The sequence below is a fragment of the Episyrphus balteatus genome, chromosome 1, assembly GCF_945859705.1.
Source record: "Episyrphus balteatus chromosome 1, idEpiBalt1.1, whole genome shotgun sequence".
Classification (NCBI taxonomy): domain Eukaryota; kingdom Metazoa; phylum Arthropoda; class Insecta; order Diptera; family Syrphidae; genus Episyrphus; species Episyrphus balteatus.
In genome coordinates this window covers 122,884,296-122,908,309 of record NC_079134.1, presented here as the reverse complement: position 1 = coordinate 122,908,309, position 24,014 = coordinate 122,884,296, and the positions used below count along the sequence as shown (strand labels likewise).

General features: G+C 29.7%; 1 protein-coding gene across 2 annotated transcripts in view; it reads right to left on the bottom strand.

The window, feature by feature from the left end:
- Window positions 1-24,014, bottom strand: part of LOC129917929 (putative phosphatidate phosphatase) — a 106,523-nt gene that overhangs the window by 39,999 nt on the left and 42,510 nt on the right. For both annotated transcript variants that reach the window (XM_055998175.1, XM_055998165.1), the window contains exon 3: window positions 426-577. In XM_055998175.1, coding sequence (XP_055854150.1) covers window positions 426-577 — 152 coding nt within the window. The remainder of the gene's footprint in view (window positions 1-425; window positions 578-24,014) is intronic.

Below are 24,014 nucleotides of genomic sequence, written 5' to 3'. Positions count from 1 at the left end.
TTTATTTCAGAACGATTGGATTGGATTGTAAACCACCTAATTAAGCCCGAAGGAAACGCTAAAAACATTTCGTTTTCTGGTTTTACTACGAGAATGCACCAGTCCCGTATGTATTTATAGAACGAAAGCTGTATTAACGTTTTACTTGCTGACAACTTGCTAACTTAACGTCTTAACGAACTTTACGACTAACCATCTGGAAGCCTCTTCAATTACAGCGGTTGTTCCTGATGAGAAATTTTGATAAGTAAGCTGTTAGTTAGAAATTTCTTAGATCCTTAAAAAATTGACTGCAATCATTTTAACCCGCCTAAATGTAAAGTTATTAATAAATAAAGAAACTTCCCCAATAAATTAAACAAAAAAGGCTCTTATACTTTAAATAATTACCAAGATTTTATCATCAATTAAACAATTTTACTTACAATTCCAACGGGTATCACCAATCCAATGATATACAACATCCAGCTCTTGACTGTGGATTCATGGAAGGGGTGCATTAAAGACTCGTCGTCACAGAAAAACCCTCTTTTGTACGGATCGCCCAGCAGAAAGAACAATAAAATAGGAAATCCAACTGAAAATAGAAAGCAAAAGGGAAGAAAAAAATTACATTTCGTTCAAATTCAAGATAAGAAAACAAAATTGCGCAACAAATGTGTACACATGTTCTAAAGATACACAAAGATCAAATAAATACATATCTTTCTTTTTTTTCTCGCATGACATTGAACATTGATCAACTGAACTACTGAACTAGATATCTCAGAATATTTTTTTTTACTATCACAATCGGAACTTGCTGATTGCAACAAATTACATCATCATCTTCACAGTCATGACATTCGCTTATATTATTAAACACTGCTAATTGGTACTTGTAAGCAATGATAAGCGCGAACGATCTGGTGAAGCCCAAGAGATATGAAACTATCTCTCACTTAGAATAGAGATAACCCGTGTAGACGCCAGGCACACTTTCAATTTGTTGCAAGCAAGTGCGTTTTTTTTTTTTTTGCGTTGGAGGTGCTTCAATTTGCAACTTTACGACAAGACCAATTAAATCTGCAAAATTATGTGCGATGCAAAATAGTAATTCTATATTTTGATCGATCGAATGGAAAAGATCTGCTATGTTGTTTGGAGCTGGTTTAACAGGAATTGATAAATGGAATTTTAATTCATTGCGATGTCGGCACTGTGCAGCAGTTTAGACTAGATGCATTCATTTGAACTAAATGACAAGTTTTTTTTTTTTAATTAATCCGAGGTAATAATTGAAGTTTATGATGAGGAAATACTCATATTTCTGTGGTATGGCATTAAAAATTAACATAATTAAATAAACATCAACAGTGGGAAGATAAGTAATTAAATTGAAGAAATCATATAGATACACGCGGACTTTTAGAAATCTGCGACCTAGATGATTTTATGTTAAGAAAAAATTGAATGGAGAATTTGATGATTATTTGCGTATTTATTAATAATAACGATCTTTTAATTGATTGGTATAAAGTTCGAAAGGAGTTTGGAATGATTAACAATACAAAATGTCATCAGATAAGTCATTAAGAAAAAGCATGAATAAAAGTGGTCCAAACAGCCTCCTTGAGGACATTTAGATAAGATACATATTATAACTATTTTACTTAGATATGTATTGCCAAAATATCCAAAATGACAATAGGAGGAAATTGGGCCTTTTTCTTATCAAGCTACATCAACAACTTAAAAAAAAGTGGTTGTCTATAAGATGGTTTACGGACGATGATTTTACGTGATTACGTCATACGAAAACAGATTGTGCGCTTTTTTTTAACAAAAAAATCACTTCCATCACCTAAAAATCCATTTTTTCATATAACCACCTATAATAAATTTTATACCATCTGAAAGCCTATTATTTCAGCTCAAAATGTTTATATCGATCATGTCCATGCGACATCTATAAAAAGAGCTAGGATTTTTTGAACCCAATAAGTTTTCATCAAAAAAAGAAAAAAAAAATATGTTTTTTATCTTCTCACGCCATTAAATTAATTTTTTTCTATAAAAGCCTATATTAAATTTTATATCACAAAACAGCTTATCATTTCACTTATCATATGACGCTTCGACCATATTTCTACGATGTCTACAAAAAAAAGTTAGAATTTCTTAAAGCCAACCATGTCGAAATTTCAAACTGAGAATACGGTACTTCCCATACTGGTGGCTGGTCATGGGCAACAGATCTTCACAGGTGTTTTGAGGTATTTCTAAAGTTTTTTAATTTAACATTGTGTAGCTTATAGTAAATGTACCATTATAATAAGTTAAATTTAATTTTTATCTGCTCTAGATTAGAAGAAAGAACGTGTTGAAAAATAGAAATTTATTTTTTCTGTTATCTCAAAATTGTGACTACAAAATTGATTCAAATTTTGCACAAATATAATCTACAATATAAATTTCATTCATTTATCTGTTGAAGAAAAAAAGATAAAAATAAAAAGACGGTTAAAAACGGTCAAAAAAACTTGGGAAAAATATTGTTTTTCCCGTTATTCGGCTAAAAATCATTTTAAAATACCAATTTTTTGCGCAAAGATGCGCACGGTCATAGACTTTATGTTCTATAAGTTTGAACGCTACAAAAAATTTATGAAAATAAAAACCAACCCAAAAATACCCCAAAAAATGACTATTAAATGACTTAATTTTTTAAAATCCCTCAAATGTATTCAACTTTAGGTTGTTATCTTTCAAATAAGCTATAAAAGATTTTTGTGTCTCTAATAGGGTATTTTTAATTGAAATTTTTGCCGCACTGTTAGAAATTTCAAGTGGAACGGGTGAAAATGGCGTCACTTCTTCGTGGATTCTGCCATGGTTCATCGATTTATAAAACGTTATCACGTCAAAATCAGTACCAGTATTTATAGCTTGCGAAGCTATTCTTTTGGTTGAAATAATTCTCAGTAGTTTTGAGACTTTACGTAATTAAGGAAGTCACCGAAGTTGGTTAGAGCTTATAGTGAACAAGTTGGAAAGTCACAGTGCTCAATGGCGTTTTTTCAGACCCGTTTGAATGTTTAACGATAATTTCAACGCTAAATAAAGCGGTTCGGTTACTTTCTTTCAACATGGCTTTTATCTCAGAAGAAGCGATTTTTATCGTTGGTTGTTCAGAAATTTGCATTTAAAGTACCCAAATTAAAAACATGAGCAATGAAATCAATAATGTTCTCGAGATATCTAAATAAAAGATTTCATACATAATGTGAGAAAGTATATTCTTGAATAGTTATTCTGCTGCCTAAACCAGAAACGAATCCAACCAATCATAGATTATACAAAGCGGTCTAACTGTTCATAAGTTTTATACAGGGTGTCCCAAAAGTTAACGTCGAAACGAAAACGGTAGATAGAGTAGGTGGTGACAGTTATCAGAAAAATTATAAAAAAATCCAAGAATGTCACTTGAGGCTATAAATTCCTAGCTTCAAGTTGTAGGCGTTTTAAGGTGATAGGTTCCTTGTCGGCACTATTGTCAACATTATTTATATGTATTTTTTTTTTTTTTCGCTTTCTTAAGTGTTAATATCGTTGGGTCAGAAAATAAAATATTATAAATGTCATAGACATATTTATCACCATCACGCGGAGCTCTATACAAGTTTGTTTAAAAGAATAAATTTTTAGTAGGTATAGAAAATCAACGAAACAAATTGCTGCAACATTAAACATATTTCCAATGATTGATTACTGACAGTTGGAAAACGATTTCTTTTTTTGTGTGGACGTCGATGACGGATAGACTACAATGCAATTAGTGTAACATTACCTCTGGGGTGTAATTATGATTGCAGTTAGTATTTTTTTTTTTTTTTTTTTGTATTTGTCCAGGGAGTTTGAGATAATAAAAAAAGATAGCTATAGGTAGGATAGATAATAATTATATAAGTCCATTGTAGTGGGTAAGTTGCAGACCACATAAGTGATCATATGAGTACCTTTTGTGGAATGAACATTAACAAAATTAATCGAGCAATGCAAGAAATACTAGAATTAATGGAATAATGTTTAGAAAAAAATGTTTGCTTTGAAAAATGATCCGTTTTTTTTTTCAGTAGAAACGTAATAGAAATTAACCTGGCTAAAATTTATTACTATTATTTATTAAAAAGATTGGGGTTGTATTTTAATGGTTGTTCGAAATATGGAAGGTATAAAGATTGTTGATTATTATCTTTGTGGAGTCACAAACTGCAAAAAAAAACTCAACAAACCCAATAAGATATTTAGAATTATACTCAGCCACATAGTTTTGTATGCTTTATCCATACACAAAAGTCAATGCTAGAGACCGGAAGGACGAAAAACCGGTGAAAATTGAAAGTCGTATGAAAAATCGCAACTATGCTTGTAGTATTTTTGATTTTCTGAGAAAGAACAAATGTTTTTATCCTTCTTCGAAAAGTCATTCATTTGTTATCTACGATTAATTCCTTTCAAATTCATAGGTATACTAGGTCTCATTTTTATCAATGCTCGGTTTTTTCTCTATATAACTTTTAGTAAATCTCTTTTCATAGCAATTCCATCTTTGAACTTGATGATGCACCAGAAAATTGTTTGTTTTCACACACCGAAACGAACCAAGAACCAAGAAAATCAATGATTTTTACACTTGAAAAAATATTTATATTTTGTGGTTTTTAAGGTGAAATAAAACAAATCAACTTAAACTTAACATAAATGTTATGTGGACTATATTCAATCAAATAAGAATTTACTTTTAGTGAATTTATTTTTTCCAAATTATAAATTTAAAAAGGTCACTGTGGTGTATGCGTACTTTTTTTTATTTTTTTCTAAAAAATTAATGAAACTAGTTGACCTTTTGTAACCAACTAAAGTTGGGATAGCGAAAACAAACGGTGGTTTAGCCCGGGCTAACTTTGGACAAACAAACCACAGTGATAAATCAACGATTTTAACACTGAACAAAAAAAAGTTATTTTTTGTGCTTATCGAGGTGAAAAAAAATTATTCTTTTATAATGTTAAAAATAAGGGTAATAGGATAGAGAAAATAAAAAATGGTCTTAATTTGGACAAACAAAACACGGTTTTCAACAAACGATATTTTCACAGAAAAAAAAATTAATTTTTTCTGTTTCTGAAATGAAAAAAAAAAACGTTTTTTTTATCTTCTGAAAAAATGGTGGGATTAAGATAAAAAATGTTAGGCTACCCTGAGCAAGCGTTGAGCAAACAAATCACAGTGAAAGGTCAACGATTTTTACATTGAACAAAAAACTTAATTTTTGAAGTGAAAACTTTTTTAGTATCGTAGTGATTTGAAACAAGATGAAACGAAAAAGCGAAACGAAAAATCAATTGATCAGAACTTTTTTGTTTTAATAGATAGATAAATGAAATCCATACAGTAGATAGGTAATTAAATAAATTATAATTGGGCAAAATTTTAATTAATTTCATAATCAAAATTCTTAGATAACGGTGAAAAGATGTTCTTTTTCATGCTGATAATATTACCTTTAATTTAATATATCACACATAACGGTACGTGCCCTACAAGTTGAAAAAACTTGAAAAATACCTCAAAACACCTGTAAAGATTTGTTGCCGATGACCAGCCAGCAGTAGAGGAAGTACCGTAATCTCAGTTTGAAATTTCGACATGGTTGGCTTTAAAAAATTCTTACTTTTTTTGTAGGCATGGTAGAAATATGATTGAAGCGTCATATAAAAGGTGAAATAATAATGATATAAAATTTATTCTAGGTTGTCTTTTAAAAAATGGATTTAATGGCGTTAGAAGAGAAAAGAGATTGATTGGTTTGTTTTTTTTATAAAAATTAATTCTAGCTCTTTTTGTAGATGTTGTATAGATGTTGTATAGACATGGATGGTATAAAATTTATTGTAGGAAAGTTTCACAAGGTTTTTTCTTGTCTAAGACAATATATACCTCATTATTATAATAGTGATACTCATTTTGAAATTATTCGGATCAAATAAACAAAATACCAAAAATAATGCTCACATTTGTCTACAATCTCTCAAATAGAAAAAGTTAACAAAAGTTTGGAATTTTCAGTCCCAATGTTTGTACAGTTGTCAGACCACACACAAATCCATACATATATTTTATATCGATACTTGGCACTTCAGGTTATTCAGTTCACCACAGCTCGAAGGGAATTCCGATATTGTGTGAACAGGTGGTTGCTTTTAAAACGATATTTTTATTTTCTTACAAGTGAAGTTGTACGACTTTTAATGAATTTAATAGTCAAAACAATATCAACCACAATTTGGCATTGAAATGTTTATAATTCGTTCATGCGATCGTCTGTGCAAATTACGCCTCTTAAATAATTTTCACATTTTTATGATAAAAAAAAACAACCGCATTGTTAACAACCCCATAACCATACCATAAAGACATGCCATAAACTTTATCTAATTTGATTAAAGTGATGAAATTTAAATTCTCTTACTCTCCAGCTTGATGATGATGAAGATGATGTTTTTTTTTTTTCATAGTACATACGTAGTATGTAGTTGATTTATTACTCTGGCATCTGACTATACTCTGACCAACCGCAACTGTATAAGTGGACTTACATTAATCTTTTCTGTTCAAATTAAGAAGAACACAATAGTGGCAAAAAATATCGCACGCATCATTTATAAAATGCTTAATTTTCTCATTGAAATTTGTATTCTTTTCGTATAGTTAACTATAAAAAGGGATCAAAGTTCGAATCAAAAGGGTCGTTCCTGACTTCCGCGAACCATTAATGAGTTTAAATTTTTCAACAGCAAAACGAATGGTCCAACGTTCTATAATAAAATATGCTCCAAATGCTAAATTTTTGAATGAATCGGATACAGACGCCACCAGGCTGGAGAGATCGAGCTAATGAATTTTTATTTTACTTACAGGAGGGTTTTTTTTGAGAGACTGCGATTTGACGACTCGTGTGGTTGAGAGTTTTCATTATTTTTTTATGTTTCATTTTTATTGAAACTGATTTTTGTGGTTCATTGTTCTCGAAATTAAAAGAAATAAAAATAAAATGTAAATGAAAGTGTAACTCAAAAAGGGGGAGCTCTTGCTGATTTTTGTGTTATGTTCTGGTTCATTTTTAAATCGGACACCCCAAGGAGAAATGTTTTTGTTGTGGGCCCCACATAGTTATGATTTAGATAAAAAGGCGTAATACAAAACAATCTATGAAGTTATTGAATGCATAGCATACGCTTAATAACAATTTCCTTTTTTTCCATCTCGTACTAAACAATATTATATTTTTTTTTCTTCATGTAAATCAGTGCATATGGATACGAACTATAGAGCTTTTGAGATGGAGAGGGCTTTTTGAAGATAAACGTTTTTGTAAAACAGTTTTTATTAATATAAACTTGACATAGATTTTTTTGTTTACTTATTTAAGCTTACTTTAGTGTGAATTGAAAATTTGTACTTACAATAGTCAACAATAAAATGTAAATACAAATGTTTTAAGAATTTAGCCCAAGTAGAAATTGAAATTACCTTGAAAAAATTCAACGAACTGTTGTTTGCTAACATCTATGCTAGGCGCAATTTACTGGAAGTTCTCTAAAGAAAATTCTTGAGGTGGTCAGTGATTATTAGATTGAGATATTCAAAGGCAATATTTCTCAAAAAAAACTTCGAAATTTTCAGGCTTTCAGGTATTTAGCGCGTCTTCATAAAGTTGGTACCAAAAAAGATAGAAAGCAATACAATGTTCAGAAGTCCAAGTTTCCAACTAAGCCATGTAAGGTTTAATTTTAATACAACTTTTTCTACGACCAAAAGAAATCGAAACATTAAAAAAAAGGTAATAAGATTCATTCGGAGGGGTCTACAAATTATTAGTTTTTTTTTTTTAACATAGCATCTTTTAAAAACAGAAAACTGAAAACTATTAATTTTAATTTTTTTTTTCATAAGATTTTAAATGTTTTAAATGTTTGAAAACAAATTTTCGAGAGTGTTCAAAAATTAGATACAGAAATGTCACTAAATAGTGTTCAATTTTAAACAAAATCAGTTTAAGTGCATTTTTTTTTTAATTTTGTTTCAAAATTTTGAGTTTGAAAAAAAAAACTGTTCGTGAAAATATTTTTTTTTTTTATAAAACTGAATTTTTTGCTTTCAAAAAACTAATTTTAGATAAAATTATGCTTGTTTAAAGATGTGTTAAAGAAAAATTGATAAGAAGACCAAAATAAAAAAAAGTTGATTTTGAAAGTCCATATTTCATCCAAAATTAGCCTCATCCGATTTTTGTCTTTTTTAAATATTTTTTTTCTTTTGAAAATTGTAGCAAAACAAAACTAAATGAACACTTTGTACGAAACTATAACTCTTTAATTTAATGTCAAAATACAAATTTTGATTCAAAAATTTCCTTATGTAGGCACTATTCAACTCCTAAAAGCTTTTAGCTTATAATGTCTCTATTCAACGTTGCATAACTTTTATAAATAAGGTTTTTGTGTTCAGATGCATTATAAGGAGTGCGTAGCGTTATGCATTCACTATGATGCGTTTATGAATATGGCTGTAAGTATATTCTTTTATTTTTCATATGCTCATTGACTTTAAATGCTAAAAACATAAAAATGACTGAGCAAAACATACAAAATGAGCTTTTTTTAATTGAATAGTTTTTCCTAATTTTTTTTAGAATAAATAATAATGAAATTATAAATTATTATTAATTATATTGAAAGGGAAATTAAATTTTGTACGAAAAGTTTATGGTTAAAAAATCATATCTCAAAAAAGATAAGATTTTCTTAATCTATGGGTTAAAATCTGTACGAAAAGTATAACGACTCTTGAGGTCCAACAAATTTAATTTTTTTTTTGTAAACTTTTATTCAAAGTATACCTACTAGTAGCTAATATTTATAAAATTACTTTGAACTAAAAATTTATTCTTATGGGAAATTTTATTTTTGACTAAAAATATTTAATTTTCAATTTCGGTCTAGTTATGCTGAAAAGTTGCAAGTGTGACCGTATTCTTAAAAATTCATGGAGAATTTATTCGAATTTTGCGTTTTAAGCGTATAAGGTACTAAGACTAAACCCTAGCATAATCAATAACTAAACCCAGAGAACAGAGAAGCTAACTTCTGAATTGTTACATTATGTACAAAAAAACATCAATTCGGACCTATTTTTTTTTTTTTATTTTAAAATATCTTTACAAAAAAAGCTTCCTGGTCGTTTTCAAAATGGTGTAGCATTTATATACACAACATACAAGACCGTAAAAATTAGAAATTATCTTTAAGAAATTAGGCAGCTATCTGAGCAAAGAAAATAAAATTCTTCCAACACATTTTCGTTTTTAGTGAGATTATTCTGAAAGTTATATCAATCCAAATATTGCATGCCTTAAAACGATTTCAAAATCTGGTAAAAACATCATGATTTGGGATTTTATGGTTCCCATTGCACGCACATACCATACGAACAATATACTATTGAACAAACAAAACAAAATTTTAAATAAATAAATCACATAGTTTCTGTGAATTCCTTCAAACTAGCAGAGCATTTCCGGAATTTTGTGTTGTAGATCGTGCCTTAAACGGGTTATAACTGAATTTCCAAAAACCAGCACGACTCGAAGTCGTGTTCACACCCGCACCTGCCTATTTGAATTTTCATTGGAAAATTAAAAAAAATACAACAAACGACCGACATGGAAGGTCCATTGCCGTAATAAAAATTTTAATGTTTCACCAAACAGTGCGAGTGTTTGGGTTTAGGATACTTTATTCATAGTGCTAATAGGGGTCTCGCCTCTATGACAAGATACTTTTGAAAGATATATTATAGAAAATGCAGCCCAACAGCGCGAGGAAGCATAAAATTAAATTGCTTATATAGCTCATCAAATTCTGGGAGTTCACTTGTTTTAAACAAAATAAAACAAAATTGGAAAAGGGTTGTCTGTCGATGGTGGTTAATAGCGGAACAAATGGGCATAAATCAATATAATTGTTTAAATTTCAAGCCATTATTGTGCTCTTAACCGGTATTGTTAATTGACCAAGGCTGTTTTGAATATTAAAAAGGGATTACAAAAATATTAGATTTCTTCACACGTAGGTACGTTTTATAAGAAGAATTTGTTGCCCTCAGAACTCAAACTTATAGAACCATTAATCAGGAAACATTCAAAATGCCAATAAGCCCATAAAATTCGAGAGCAAATATATATGTATTTTAAAACGGGGCATTTAATATGGAAACAATAACAATTAAGGGTACATTAAGTTGTTGTATTTATGAATATAATGAGTTCGATTCCTTTTTCGATTCTCGAATGAAAATAGATTCACTTAATAAATTGTTTGAAAATCTTTGAATGTGTGTCATAAATCGATCGGTGTGGTGGAATAAGAATACTTTTGTCACGTATTAGTGGAAGGGTGGAAATGTACCCTTTTCAATTTCATCATATGTTCAAAAGTAGAAAATGAAGCCATTTGATAGGCATTAATGGAAGAGTCGCATTAGTTAATTCAGAACGTAGAAATTGGTTATTATTGGTCATCACTTCAGAAATTGTTTCAAAAATGTTGTTTTTAACTGAATATGAAATAAATTAGCTTAAGTTTATTGTTGTTACTTAAGTAGTTCTATTCTTTTCCTAAAAAGCATGGATGTATTTATTTCATCTAGAAATTGTGAAATAGTTATGGACGAAGGACATTTTTCAGTTTTGAATTACAAAGAAAACGGTTTTTTTAGGACCAAAACTAACGGTATATGCATAATATAATATTTTTTGTATCGTTACTAACGGTACCTGCCATAGAACGGTTTTTTTGTTTCAAAATATCTGGTATAAGACTAACCCGACTTAAACGAAAATACAAATGCGTTTAAGTAAAGTTAATATTTAAATTTAAGAAAATATTCAAAACACACATTTGTGGATTTTTAAAAAACATTTCAACATTTTTTTGTTGTTGAAAAAATTAATATTTTGAAAACGGGTCGGTGAAAAATTTTGAAATTTCGTTTTTATGTGTAAATTAAGTATTTATTTAAAATGGCATACCAACTTTTTTTTCTTGAAATATTAACGTTATAAAATGCAAAAAAAAAAGGTTTTTTATAACCGTTATATTTCAAGAACGGAGGCTAATAGAATTTTTCTGATTGCGGATTCGAATTCAGCAACCAAAAACCTCTAGGAAATTATATTTTGGTTCTTGTGGTAAAAATTCTGTGACCAGTGACTTGAACTTTGGGTTATAAACTCTTTGGGTTATTAACTGAAACTTAAGATATCTCGAGAAATAAAAGAGATATTGGGAAAATTTAAACGGTTTTTGAAAGAAGAATATCTGTTCTTATAATCACCGTTTTTGATTATAACGAATTACCCGACATAAAAACAGGAACTCGAAAACAGTCTAAATGACGTTTTTTAGCATTTTATAACGGTAATATTTAAAAAACGGAGGCCATTCAAATTTTTTTGACTTCATATTCGAGCTCAGCACATCAAAAACCTTTAGAACAGTATATCTTGGTTCTTGTGGCAAAAAAAAGTTCAATTTTGTTGACCAGTGTTATTTAAAAAAACAAACGGCTTTTTGTACACTACTTATTTCTTGAAAACATCAAACTTTCAATTTTCCCTAATTTTCTTGAATAAAAAGCTTTAACATTAGAGTTAATTTTATAATAAGAGCAAGTATGTGTGGCCCCAGTCGTGCATTTTATTAGTAAAGGAGTAGTGTGTGGTTTAAACTTTTCTGGATAGTCTCCAACAACAATGTTTGGAATTTCATTTGCAGCCAAAATACAGAATGCACTTACTGGTTCTACCAAGAACATAAAACGTGTGAAAATGCCCCTCCTACTTGGTCATCTCAAACAATTGCAAAACACTTTCGGTTGCTCAAGACAAAAAAAAAACCTATTGTTTGCGAAACAATGATAAAAATAGACATCTACCTGTTATTATCATCATTGTGTGATCTCAATTGAATGGATTAAATTTCTACACCCGTCAATCATTTCCAAAGAATCTTCAATTCACCTGTGAGGAAAGATAGAAAACTAGCTACATAAATCACCACACCGACTGTCTTCGTCGCCAATTAAGGTATATGATAAATATCTAAGATGAAAATACAAAAAAAAGGTACAACAAAAATTTAGAGCAAAAGAATCTGATGAATGTTAAAAATGTTGTCTCGTTTTCTGCAGGTATATCAAGGTATGTGGGAATTTTGTTGTTTATTGTTTGATTTTTTTTTAATCTTTAAGGGATACACTAAAAATTTTAAAAATGGAGTAGACAGGTACGAAAGCAGGTCGTATGTTCTTACTGGAAGTCCTCAGTAGAACTGCAGTAAAATTGTATTTCAGCTATACACAAACTATACGACTTCGATTAATCAGGTCCTAAAGTACTTATTTCAGATAAACTAGAGGAAATTAAATTTAATGATCATTATTTATCAGGGACATCTTCATAGCACTGCGACAAGTATATAACAAAAGTGTGTTCAGAAATAAGAACTCTATCAGGTTTAAAGATAAAAGAATTGTACCTCAAGGGAGTCACTTTGGTCCTCTTATATTTTTTTTTTTTTTTAGATAAAAACCAATGAAATACCTTAACATCTCAAGTGAAAAAAACAAAATCAAAACAAAACCAAGATCCTCTTTTTAAATCTTCTTCCAGTGTAGATAAATTTTTCAAAGGTTATCCAACCATGAGTTTGTTTTTTTTTCAACTCTTGGTTACTCAAAGTGTACAAACAAAGAACACTTTCATTCTCGATCTCAGCCAATTACCACAGCCACAGATTGAATAGGAAATGCACCTTGAACATGAACACAAGAAAAAAACCCTACTACCATCTCCCAAACAGCTTCAGGGCTAAATCCCTTTTGTATTTGTCTGCTTTTCATCTTCATGAAGTCATATTACCAAAGAACTATAATATCTTCCATTGTTAAAAGAAGACTGTAATCTTCCAATTTGATCCTTTGAATTAGGTATGCTTCTATATAGAATCCATCTGAAAAGGTAGATATTCTTCTACAAAAAAGATACATTTTCGTCTGTTGCATTCATTTGAACATAAATGGAATACACACTTGGTCCCCTCTTAAGAGGGATTACCAAAGACTCACAAGACACAAGAGGATTGCATATACCCGAAAGAGTATAGAGCTCTATATTTGGTGCATGTTTTGTTCATTAAAAATGACATTTATGTAATAACACATTGAGAAATGGGCTCTAGCGGGAATGGGAACACATCACCATCACCTAGAGGGTGCAACTGAAAATTCGTTTTCTTTAGATTTAAGAGTTATACATAGTTGTATAGTTTTTTATGGGCATTTTTATGTGGGTTTCTTAGGACTATAAAATTTTGTATAAATATGGTAACACACTTAAAGAGGAGGAGTGAGAGAGCTCCATAATATAAGGTATACGCGGAGGTACCCACTTGGTTTTGGTGCGGTTTATAAAGTGGCATGAGAAAAACAAAAAAAAAAAACAGTGGCAAGTTTTCGAGGGTCTAGGTTTTCAACAGAATGTTAAAATAATTTTAATAGATTGATTTAAGGAATCCCCATCAAAGGCTGTAAATCGGGTTTAGAAATATTTATGACGAGCATGATCAACGTGCGCTTATATGCTTTATGGTAATTTTAGAGATTTATGACTTGGATTTGATTAGGAGAGGAAGAATGCACAGATTAAGACATACAGTTAGAAACATGTTTCATTACAATCTTTTTTAGAAATTTTATTGTTTCTGAGTATTTTAGGGTGAGGCGCATTCAACAGATGAGTTTTTTTTTTTTTTGAGTGAAATAGCTGTATAAAGCTTCTTTTTTTCGAAGAGATTCATAACATTAAAATTCATAAGATCTGACGTTCCAATTAAACATAAAAATTGGGACAGCTTTGTTCTTGCACCAAAAAGTCTCAAGCCTTCTATCAAATATATTATTATTACTTTTTTTGATGAGCTATAAAATTAACCAAATGGTTGTAACTGTACGTACGTCTAGTCTACGTGCTATTTGGAAGAGTTTAAAATAGTTTCTAAGAAACTAATTAATTTTCTTTCAAAGAATTGAAGTCGTGGTAGGAAAAGGCAAAAGTGTTACCTATATTTAAAAACTTACAAATTGTGATGTAATTATAATTTCACTAGAAGTTATTTTACAAATATAGAAACATGAATGAGAGATAACTAAAATTCCTATTGGGCTCAATTTGTGTATACACCTTTTAATAAAGATGTGAAAAATCGATATTTATAACGTGCCGGCTTAAAAATGTATAAGGGTCAAAAGGTCACAAAAAGTTTTTCGCAGATATCTAGCGACCTTTTGATAGGAGGCCATCAGTGAAATTATCTACAACATATGCATGCCTATAACATTTTTCTGTAAAATGAACCGTTTCGGGAGTAGAGCGCAGAGAAGGTGACTAGATTGCACTCACATACAAAAAAATTAATATTTTTGGTTTTTTTTGCTCAATTTTCGAAGTTATTATATCGAAGTATCTTACATTTTTTTGGTCTTATTGACTTATCTTATTACATAAATACGGATTAACTAAAAAAAGTAAAAAATTACAAATTGGGACAGTAAATAATATGCAAAAGGGGAAACCACGTTTTTTTTTTGGAAATTTTGTATGTTTCCCTTTTTCGTACAATAAGCGCCTTCATTATTTAGAACACACATTTTAAACATGTTTCAATTTTAGTTTTGAGCTTGTTATCAATTTTCCAAACATGGAGCTTTTCAAGAGAAAAGTTGTAGAATACCTTATAACAGCACAAAATTAGGTGCTGAAAAAGCTTACCTAATCGTAATTTAAGATTGATAACAAGCTCAAAACTAAAATTGAAACATGTTGGATTTTGAATGCGAATTCAAAAAATTTCGGTCAGCTCTAGTTTTAGAGATACATATGTATGTGTAGTAGTTTTTTTGAGATTTTCTAAAAAAAAAACTTGATTTTGTGATTTTTTAATGCGCATGTCTCAAAATCCTAAGTGATAGAATTTTTTTGACTTCGGATTCGAACTTAGCACAGCAAAAACCATGAGTATATTTTGTTCCTAGGAGAAACAAATCTGAAACTTTACAAGGCAGTTTATATAAGCGAATGGTTTATCACAAATAAGATATTTCTAAATAGAAAAATAGTACGTGCTAGAGTTTTTCTGATTTAGATTCAGGAAAGTCAAATCTGTCATAATTTAAAAAAAAAATATTTAAAGGAGAAAAAAAGATAAATTTTGCAGTCCAGTGATATTCAGCTTTAAATTTTAAACATTTATGCGTTTTCGAGCATTTTTTTGTTCAAAAATGTACGTTGTCTTCGGAAGTTCGTATACATACGAGAAAGTATTACAAAAAAAACTTACTCAAATCGCCATTACCTATTTATATTTTATTTTACATACCTGGAAAGAAAAGAAATTACGAATTAGTTTTTTTAGAATTTTTTACCAAGCATTTTATTTAAAGCAAGAATTTAAATACATTTATTGTTATTTCAACTGGGATTATACATATCTTCCAAAAACTTTTCTAATTTCAAATTTAACTAAAATAATAAACTGATTGAAATTAAGATAATAGTAGGTACCTAATTAAAAAATAAAACAAAAACATTTTTGATTATCTCTTTAAACATACAATTAACAGAAACAAACATTTAGTCCCAATTTATTCACACTCCATTAAGAGTGGCCATTTAAAACAGAAAATTTTTAAATTTGTACGATATTTTACAGATTTTACATTTTTAATGCGGCTTCTTTAAATAAAAGGGAGTGTAAATAAACTGGATGTTAATGTTTTGTTTTTTTTTTTTTTTTAATTCCAGTTTTAAGAGATTGTTTCACAGATTAAAATTGAAGATTTAGTTTTTATTAGTATGTTTGACTGTTTTATCTTTAAACTTTTTCTTAAAATTACTTTTACAATCTTGAACTCTTAACTTAAATAGTTTAAACAATTAATGATAACATGACGAACGCCTTCTAGACCAAGTTCTTTAAATCAATTTACATACATATCGTCTCTAAAAATTAACACAAAACTTCTAAAATTTAAGCTATTGACAACAAAAAAACAGACCTTAATATTCGGGTTATTCAAAGAAGAAAATAATAAAAAAAATCTCAGGTAGGTATAACTGATGCATTCATTGTGTTGCGCATTTTAGATAAGCGCACTATACCTACGACAGAACGTGCGTTATGATATGGAAAACACAGGTGAACGGATTGTAGCAACATTATAAAAAAAAAACTTCAAAGGAAACATTTTTTTGATTTAAATATAAAAAAAAAATTGTCGGTGTATTCAACCCACGCCCTTTTTGGAGAGATTTATTCAACAAATATACCAAGCCCATGAAAAAAATATTGACATATCGTGCGACCGAGCGTGAGGAAATATATACTGTAGCTATGTTCTTTTTCCGTTGTTTACAAAAACTCAATTTCTTTAAACGGATCAGCTACATAGGCAATGGGTGCCGTTTTGCAGGGCGTCGCATTTTTGGAGGGCGATAATTTGTTACAATTTGTTAAGGCAACTTTAACTTTCTTTTCAAAGGATGTCCTTTTCAGAACCTACAAATTGTAATAAAAAAAGAAATACAATTAATAGGTATATTATTAAAAAGTTATTTTCAAGGGGCGCTGTGAAAAACTAACGAAACTAGGGCCGAAGTTGCACTTAAATTTTTATATACCATTTTTTTTGCAATCTTTCAACCATTAGAAATTTTAAAAAATATTGAATATTTATCAAGATTTCAAAACTTAATTTCTCCGAGATTTTTCTCAAGTTTTCTTAACTTTAAAAATATTATTTTGTTAAATCCGTCCCTGGAAAACCCTATAGGGATCGAAAACGCATTTCAACTCATGCATCTATCAAAGCGTTTTAAGTTTTTTAAACAAATTATATTTTTGGTGGGAGAAAGAAGATTTCTTTTTTTTTTTTAATTTTTGGATGGATTTAGAGTGAAGTAGTTATCATTTAGATAGATTGTGGATTATTTAATTAAAGCCAAATGCTTTTATAGATAGAAGATAGTCCATATGGATGGATAGTGTACATTATAATATTTGATAAAGAACGAAGAGATGTTTTTTTTTTTTTTGTTTGATGTGTGATATTCATTCAAATCAAATTGTCGAGTCGTCGTCGGTAAATGTGAGAGGGTTGAAAAATAAAATAGAAGTGAAGACCCCCAGTACCATACCGTTTCAGCAGCTATTTCCTATTTAGGTCATCTCATCATAAAATTGAACGTGACAATTGACAAGAGAGAGCGTTGCAATATCTACCCTAGATTTTTCTGTTTTGAAAATTTGTGTGTTGATTGTTGTCTCCTCTTTAGAAAGAGGCTAGATGATATGATGAGGGTGGATAAGAGCTATCAAATCAATTTGTTATAGTAGTCAAACGTATTTGTATTGGGTGTTGGTGCAATTGCACATTGAACTGCGTGCTTTAAGAAATTTTCTCTAGAGTATTGTTCATTTAATGTGGACTTTGTATAATCTACTTGATGATGTGTGAAAATGGGACAATTTTCCCCAGCAATAGACATTTTATTTATTTTTTGTTTTGTACAAAAGAAATTAGAGGTCATTAATTAAAAAAGTGACACTTATCAATTTCGATACATACGAATAAAAAAGTTTTCATTGAGACTTTTGTGTCGGTAAGATCGAATTTTTACCGACTTCCAAAAAGGAGGAGGTATTCTGTATTTTTTTTTTTTTTTTTTATGTTTGTTACCTCATAACTTTGGACTGAGTGAACCAATTTTGATAATTTGTATTGGAAAACTGGTGCCTGCAGTGGTGTCTCATTTCAATTTTGTTCAGTTCTGGCTATAGAAACTATGAGAAAAACCATTCCATGATCCATGGAAGTCGGTCTTGTTTTTTGATAAAAATGATTGTATAGTTTTTTTTTTACGAAATTTAGTCCAAAACCTTCAAGAGTGCAATACAGACAAAAAGATATATAAGTCATTTGCAAATCCTTTGTAGTTAGAATAATTTTGCATTCCCTCGACGATGTGTTGACACCAGGCAACACAGTTGTTAAAGCTGGCGATATGGCGCCCAACTAGGTTTTTTTCCAAGTGTTTGTAGGGAAGCATTTGTTTGATTAACAGTTATAGACACTTAGAACTTCGATAAATTCCTTGCAAAAAATCTTCAAGAATTTGGAATTCGATATTTTTTTTCCACAAAAAATACAAATAAAATGTACGATTGGGTCGTATACATACGTACTGATTAAAGTAGATCTTATGTTGAGCTTTGTTTGAAAAAATTTATGGAATAATTAAGGAGGTATGCCTTTCAGTTTCTTGTAAAGACACAAAATTTTAGACATTTTATTTTTAAAACAATTTTTCAAAAAACATTTTTCAAAAAGTTTTTCCAACAAAAAAAAAAATTGATTTTTTAAAATAAAATTTTAAAATACATATATTTTAAAAATCAAGTGTATAAAAATTGGTTAACCATACGCAAAAAGATGAAAGACAAATAAACATATAAAACTTTCACACTTTTTTGGCAAAAATTGAAACAAAGTGTGGCATAGTCGACGGTGGTATTTGCCTGTGATTTTTTTTCATTATCGCTACTGGTTGTCAAACATTATTTGCTCTTTGTAAAACGACTTAATTGTGTTAAGTATTTATTAATTTTTTAACACTTTTCGACTAAAAACATTTGTTATCTACCAATTTACACCGCAATTCATATAAAGTAGGTATTGAAATGTATAAAAACAAAACCTAAATTTTGACATCCATTGTCACAAGACAAATGTCTATTTGATTTCTTATAATCAATATGGAAAAATATTCTTGATTTTGAGTATGAACAGTAAACTATCACCTTAGACTATTCCACTTTCAATTTACATGATCTGATTATCAACAATGCTTTGGTATGTTTGCTTTGATGATAAGGTTTTTGGAACAGTGATCGTAATTTGTTTTAAGAAACCTAAAGAACAAAGACCGAACAAACTCTCCATCTACAAGGAGTATGTAATATTGCTTGTTGTGCTTTTTAATAGAGCCTTCTTTCAAAAATGAAAACTAAATTCTGTTAAAAGTTGTAATAATCAATTAAATGCAATGAATAATGATGAAATACAATGTGTCAGGAAAGCTATTTGCCTATTTGCCAGAACTTCACGAAACATTTTTGCAAATTAAGACTCAGCTCAGTTTTTTAAAAGTGCATTAATACTTTTTCAAATTACCATAAAATAAATCTTTATTAAAAATATTTTTCCATTCTGAGAGCTCTGTAAACATTCCCAAGCATATATTTCAAAACAACTATCAATAAGCATCAAACAAAACTGGTGACGCTTTTCTTTCACGCTTTGTTTTAAAAACTATATAGAATTACTTTAAAAAAAAATTAGCCGCTTTGTTCTTATCATCATTATTTAGACTACAAATTCTTATCAATTTTTTTGTTTGTAAAGAGCAAAGGGTAATCTTTCTAAATTTAGTTACGTCAAGACGCCATAGAGTCTGTACATAATCAAAAATGAATTGTTGTTAATGTGACAACTTGTGTGTTATTGTCACACCCCAGTGCATTAATTTGAATTTCTTTGAAAATTATAGAAAAAAAAATCTTTTTAGTTTTTAATTTGAACTTTGATTTTAAAGTTATCATCTTCTGTAATACCTATATCATCTTCAAGTTCGGGAGAAATTCAAAACAAGATAATAAAGTTTTGTAAACAAAGGGTAAAAAGACATATTTCGTTGCATTTGTTGTTATTTGTTTTTCTTTACAAGATTTATAAGTTTAAATATGTTAAAGTTTGTATCATATATTTTGATTCTCGAAAATATTAACCCAATGCATCAAAGCACTAATTGCAAGGATAGGGCGGCTAATGACATAGAATCAGCAAGAAACCGTTTAAGTCTGCAAGCGTCTTAAGAAATACATCAGTTCATTTTGATAAGAGGTGGAAATTACATTTAGAGTGTGTTTTACAAAGAAAGCACTCAAAGAAATCAGTGAGATCGGAAAAAAAAAGGTTTGAGAATTATTTGATAGTAAGTGATGATTTTTTCGAAAGCAATCGGAGAAGAAACAGGCTCAGTTAAAGACATTTTTGTAACTTTACCAGCAAGTTATTAGGCCCATTGCCTACAGCTTCTCAATACAGCTCATCAAAGACATGCGTAAAAAAACTGGCAATCTTTGAAAGAAGATTATCGTATTCCACTGGGAATACGATAATCTCCAATGGAAATACCCTCGCAACAAGAACCTGTACAAAGAAGCAAACAATAAAAACTATCGTCGATATCAAGAAGTTCAGGTAATCGACAAAAAGAACATCAGATTCTACGCTGATTCGTGCTTAAAATCGTTAATAACTGCTGCAAAGATTCAGATATGCAATTTGGATACAAAAAAAAAAATGCACTAACATTTCGTATGTGACACATTTCCGATTTTCGCTTACTTCGAAACTAGATTCATGCCTTTTAAATATTTTAGGGTCAGTCCAGTCACAACAGTAACGCTTTCAGACTTGGGAAAAATCCCAATAATCCGTCAAGTTAATATCACAGAAATTTACCGTTATTCGGGTTTTAGTAGTATCAAATCTCCAAATCAGTTCATTTTTAGGCTTTTCTGTTATCTATAGGATTACAAATCCAACTTAGATTTTTTCTGTGGGAATATTTATTTCATGTTCGTTGAGAGCAAAATTTAAATCCATACGAAGAAGCTGCACATGCTAGTCTATTAAGAAGTTTTTGGTCTAACCTGTTTTTCAAAGATCTGTGTTTTCAAATTTCAAATTTCAGACAGTTTAGCGAAAACTCGCAAAGGGACATAAACCTTGAATTCCCTATTGCTTCTAATAAATTTTTTAAACGTCTTTCGTAGGGGTTACTTACTCTAGGCGCTGATTTTAGGTCACTGATTTACGTTGTTTAACATAATTGATACAGAAATTTTTTGTATTTTCTTTTAGTTTCAATCATTTGTATGACTTTTTTAAAGAATTTTCCTTGTGCCACTTTCACTTTCTTTCTGCAACATAAATTAAAAAAAAAACCTTCTGCCTTGCACCAAATTAAGTTTAAGCTTTTCTTTTTCATTGAATTTAAATTTTCCATTTTAAAACAACGACCATTTGACTATATCCTATCACCTACCACAACGATTACCTGTTGGCCTACTTAAATTATTTCAGCTCATTGCATTTCAATGACGTCCGACAGCCTTCAAAGACGAATTCCAGAAAAAAAATTTAATTATAAAAAAAAAAGAAAAATCAATAAGAAATGCAACGAGGCGGCATGCCAACTTACTCATCATCTACTCGCCCACAAAATTCTATATGACACATTGAAATAAACAACAAATTATTATTATACAACAAAAAATAAAAACAAAAAAAAAATTATAAACAAAAACAATTACAATCGAGAGTCACCATCCAATTGTTGAAAATTCTTTCTACAAGATAATCATAGAACCGGCGAACACAGTGGGGCAATTTTGAGTACACAGAGAAAAATAGACCACATAAAATAGAACAAAAACAATAAGATTTCTCTATGGTTTTCATCCAAGAAGGAAACCTTATTAAAACAATCGGGTTTTCCTTATTGTTTTAAAATCTGCAAAAAAATAAAAAAAACGATGACCAGGCTGGGAATCGAACTGGAGACTTCAAATCATTAGTCGCCCACCTTACCACCTGAACCACCCTGCCATGAAAATATTGATCGCGATTTTTGTTCTAGTGCTAAGTTGCAAAAAAAATCAACTTTTCAGTCAAATTTTAATAAGATTTTCTCTATAAAAATAATAAGAAATCTCCTTAAAAAAACCTTATTAATCGTTGATTTTAATAAGATTTCCTTATGAAATGTATGGACGGTAAAACAATATGGCAATCTGTTAGTTTTTAGCGGGTCATATTTTTCTCTGTGTAAGATATGACGAAAATTAAATAAAAAAAATATTCTTAGTTTTTTCGTTTTGCACAATTTTTAAACTAATAACTAAATTTCAATAAAATCTTCTAAGATTGATTGATAGATTTGAACAAATTGGAAAATTTATGCCACAAGTGGGTGTTTTTTTTTTTTCTCCAAAATGTCTTAGAATGATTCTACTGTTTTAGCTATGAAATGGAATAATTTGTGTTCTGCTGCAAGTACATACAACCAAACTGTGCTGAGAATAGATATGTGTATTATACTCGTATATCGCCACAAGCTCCACAACGACCACTTGCTGGCGCGATAACCTTGAGCTTTTTTTTTTCTATTTTTATGCGACTCGGCTTCGGCTATTGACTAGCCGAGAAGCCACCTCTCGCCTGGAGGCATAGCCATATCCACCATCATGTCTGTGCATTATAGGTAGGTTTCCTCGGATTTTCTCAAAAAGTCGTTATATGAATGGGACACCATTAGCATTGGAAGTTCATTGAGAAGGAAGGTGCTGCAGGCTGTTGTAGATGCTGTAGTCTTTTAGAAGAGCTCTATGTCGGCATCGACATTAATGCAAAAAGAAGCTAATGAAGTGAACTGACAGGAAATAATAAAAAAAAATACCATGAATGAAAATTTGTGTAGAAAAAAAAATTTGTTGTAAAATGGATCGTTTGGTAAAGCTGGTTGTGGATTAACAAAACGGCATTCAACTAGACCTTGAAATAAGGAAATTGTATCTTTTCAAGCGATTGATGAAAATCCTTAAGGATTTTGTATGTGACTCAGAATCACTATAAGTTCCAAGAGCCTGCTAATCCACCAGAAAAAAAATGCGAAACGATGCCATCAACTTTCACGAGTCAATATCATAACCCTTGCGTAGGATCCTGAAAAATGGTGTCCAAATAGTGCAGAAATTTTAAAAGAATTTCGTGGATTTTATCTAATAAATGCATTTATTTATGTTAAAATTAGTTGATCGATTAAGTTGCTGATGTGGTTAAATAAAAGCTATAGACTTGAATGTTTCCCAGTTGTTCAAACTAAGTTTAAAATAATCAACACTTCATTTGACAATTATTTTTGTATAAATTAGTCGTGAAATTGATAAGAAACACAAATTTGTTTAAAAATATAAAATAACCATAATATTTAAAGTGGGTGGAATTCTATTTGTTTAGAGTTTAGTTTCGAGAGTCGTTTTATTGGTAAATAAACTATTTCAGATATGATCACGGAAAAGTCTATAAAATTATAAAAAATATTACAGGTAAAACCAGAATGGAAATATCTGTCGATTCTTAATGCTACAAAGTGTATAATTTTTGTGTATAAGAAATGAAATGAATGATTCTTAAAGACCACCTAGAATGCATAATGTGTTAAATTGATAAAACGGACACCTTAAAATTATACACTATTGAATTTCGAATATGTAAAAAGCTAATACAAATTTTTTAATCTTAAATTATTCGATTTTGTTTGTTTGGAATTGAAGATAAGACAGATAACATAAAGTTGTAATATTCAAAAAGTTATAAAAAGAAAAAAAGAAACCTATAAAATTTTATTTTTATTTTTTTTAGCCATCAAATAGCACCAGGAATTGATAGAATTTGAATGAATAACAATACTTAAGCTAAATAATGATGATTATCGTTCTTAATGTCAGATATGTGAACAGTCGACAAAAAATAGCAAATTTTAATTTAAAGTCCATTGGTGTTTTGATAGGGACAGATATTTTATTGCTAGTACTGTCTAAGTCAGCCTATTCTTCGATATTAAAAAAAAAAACAAATACAAAAGGAATTAAAAATCATTTTAAAACAATTGTTTTGTCAGCTCTGTGAAGCCAGAACTGCGAACTCAAAATTTTCAGCCCGAGTTA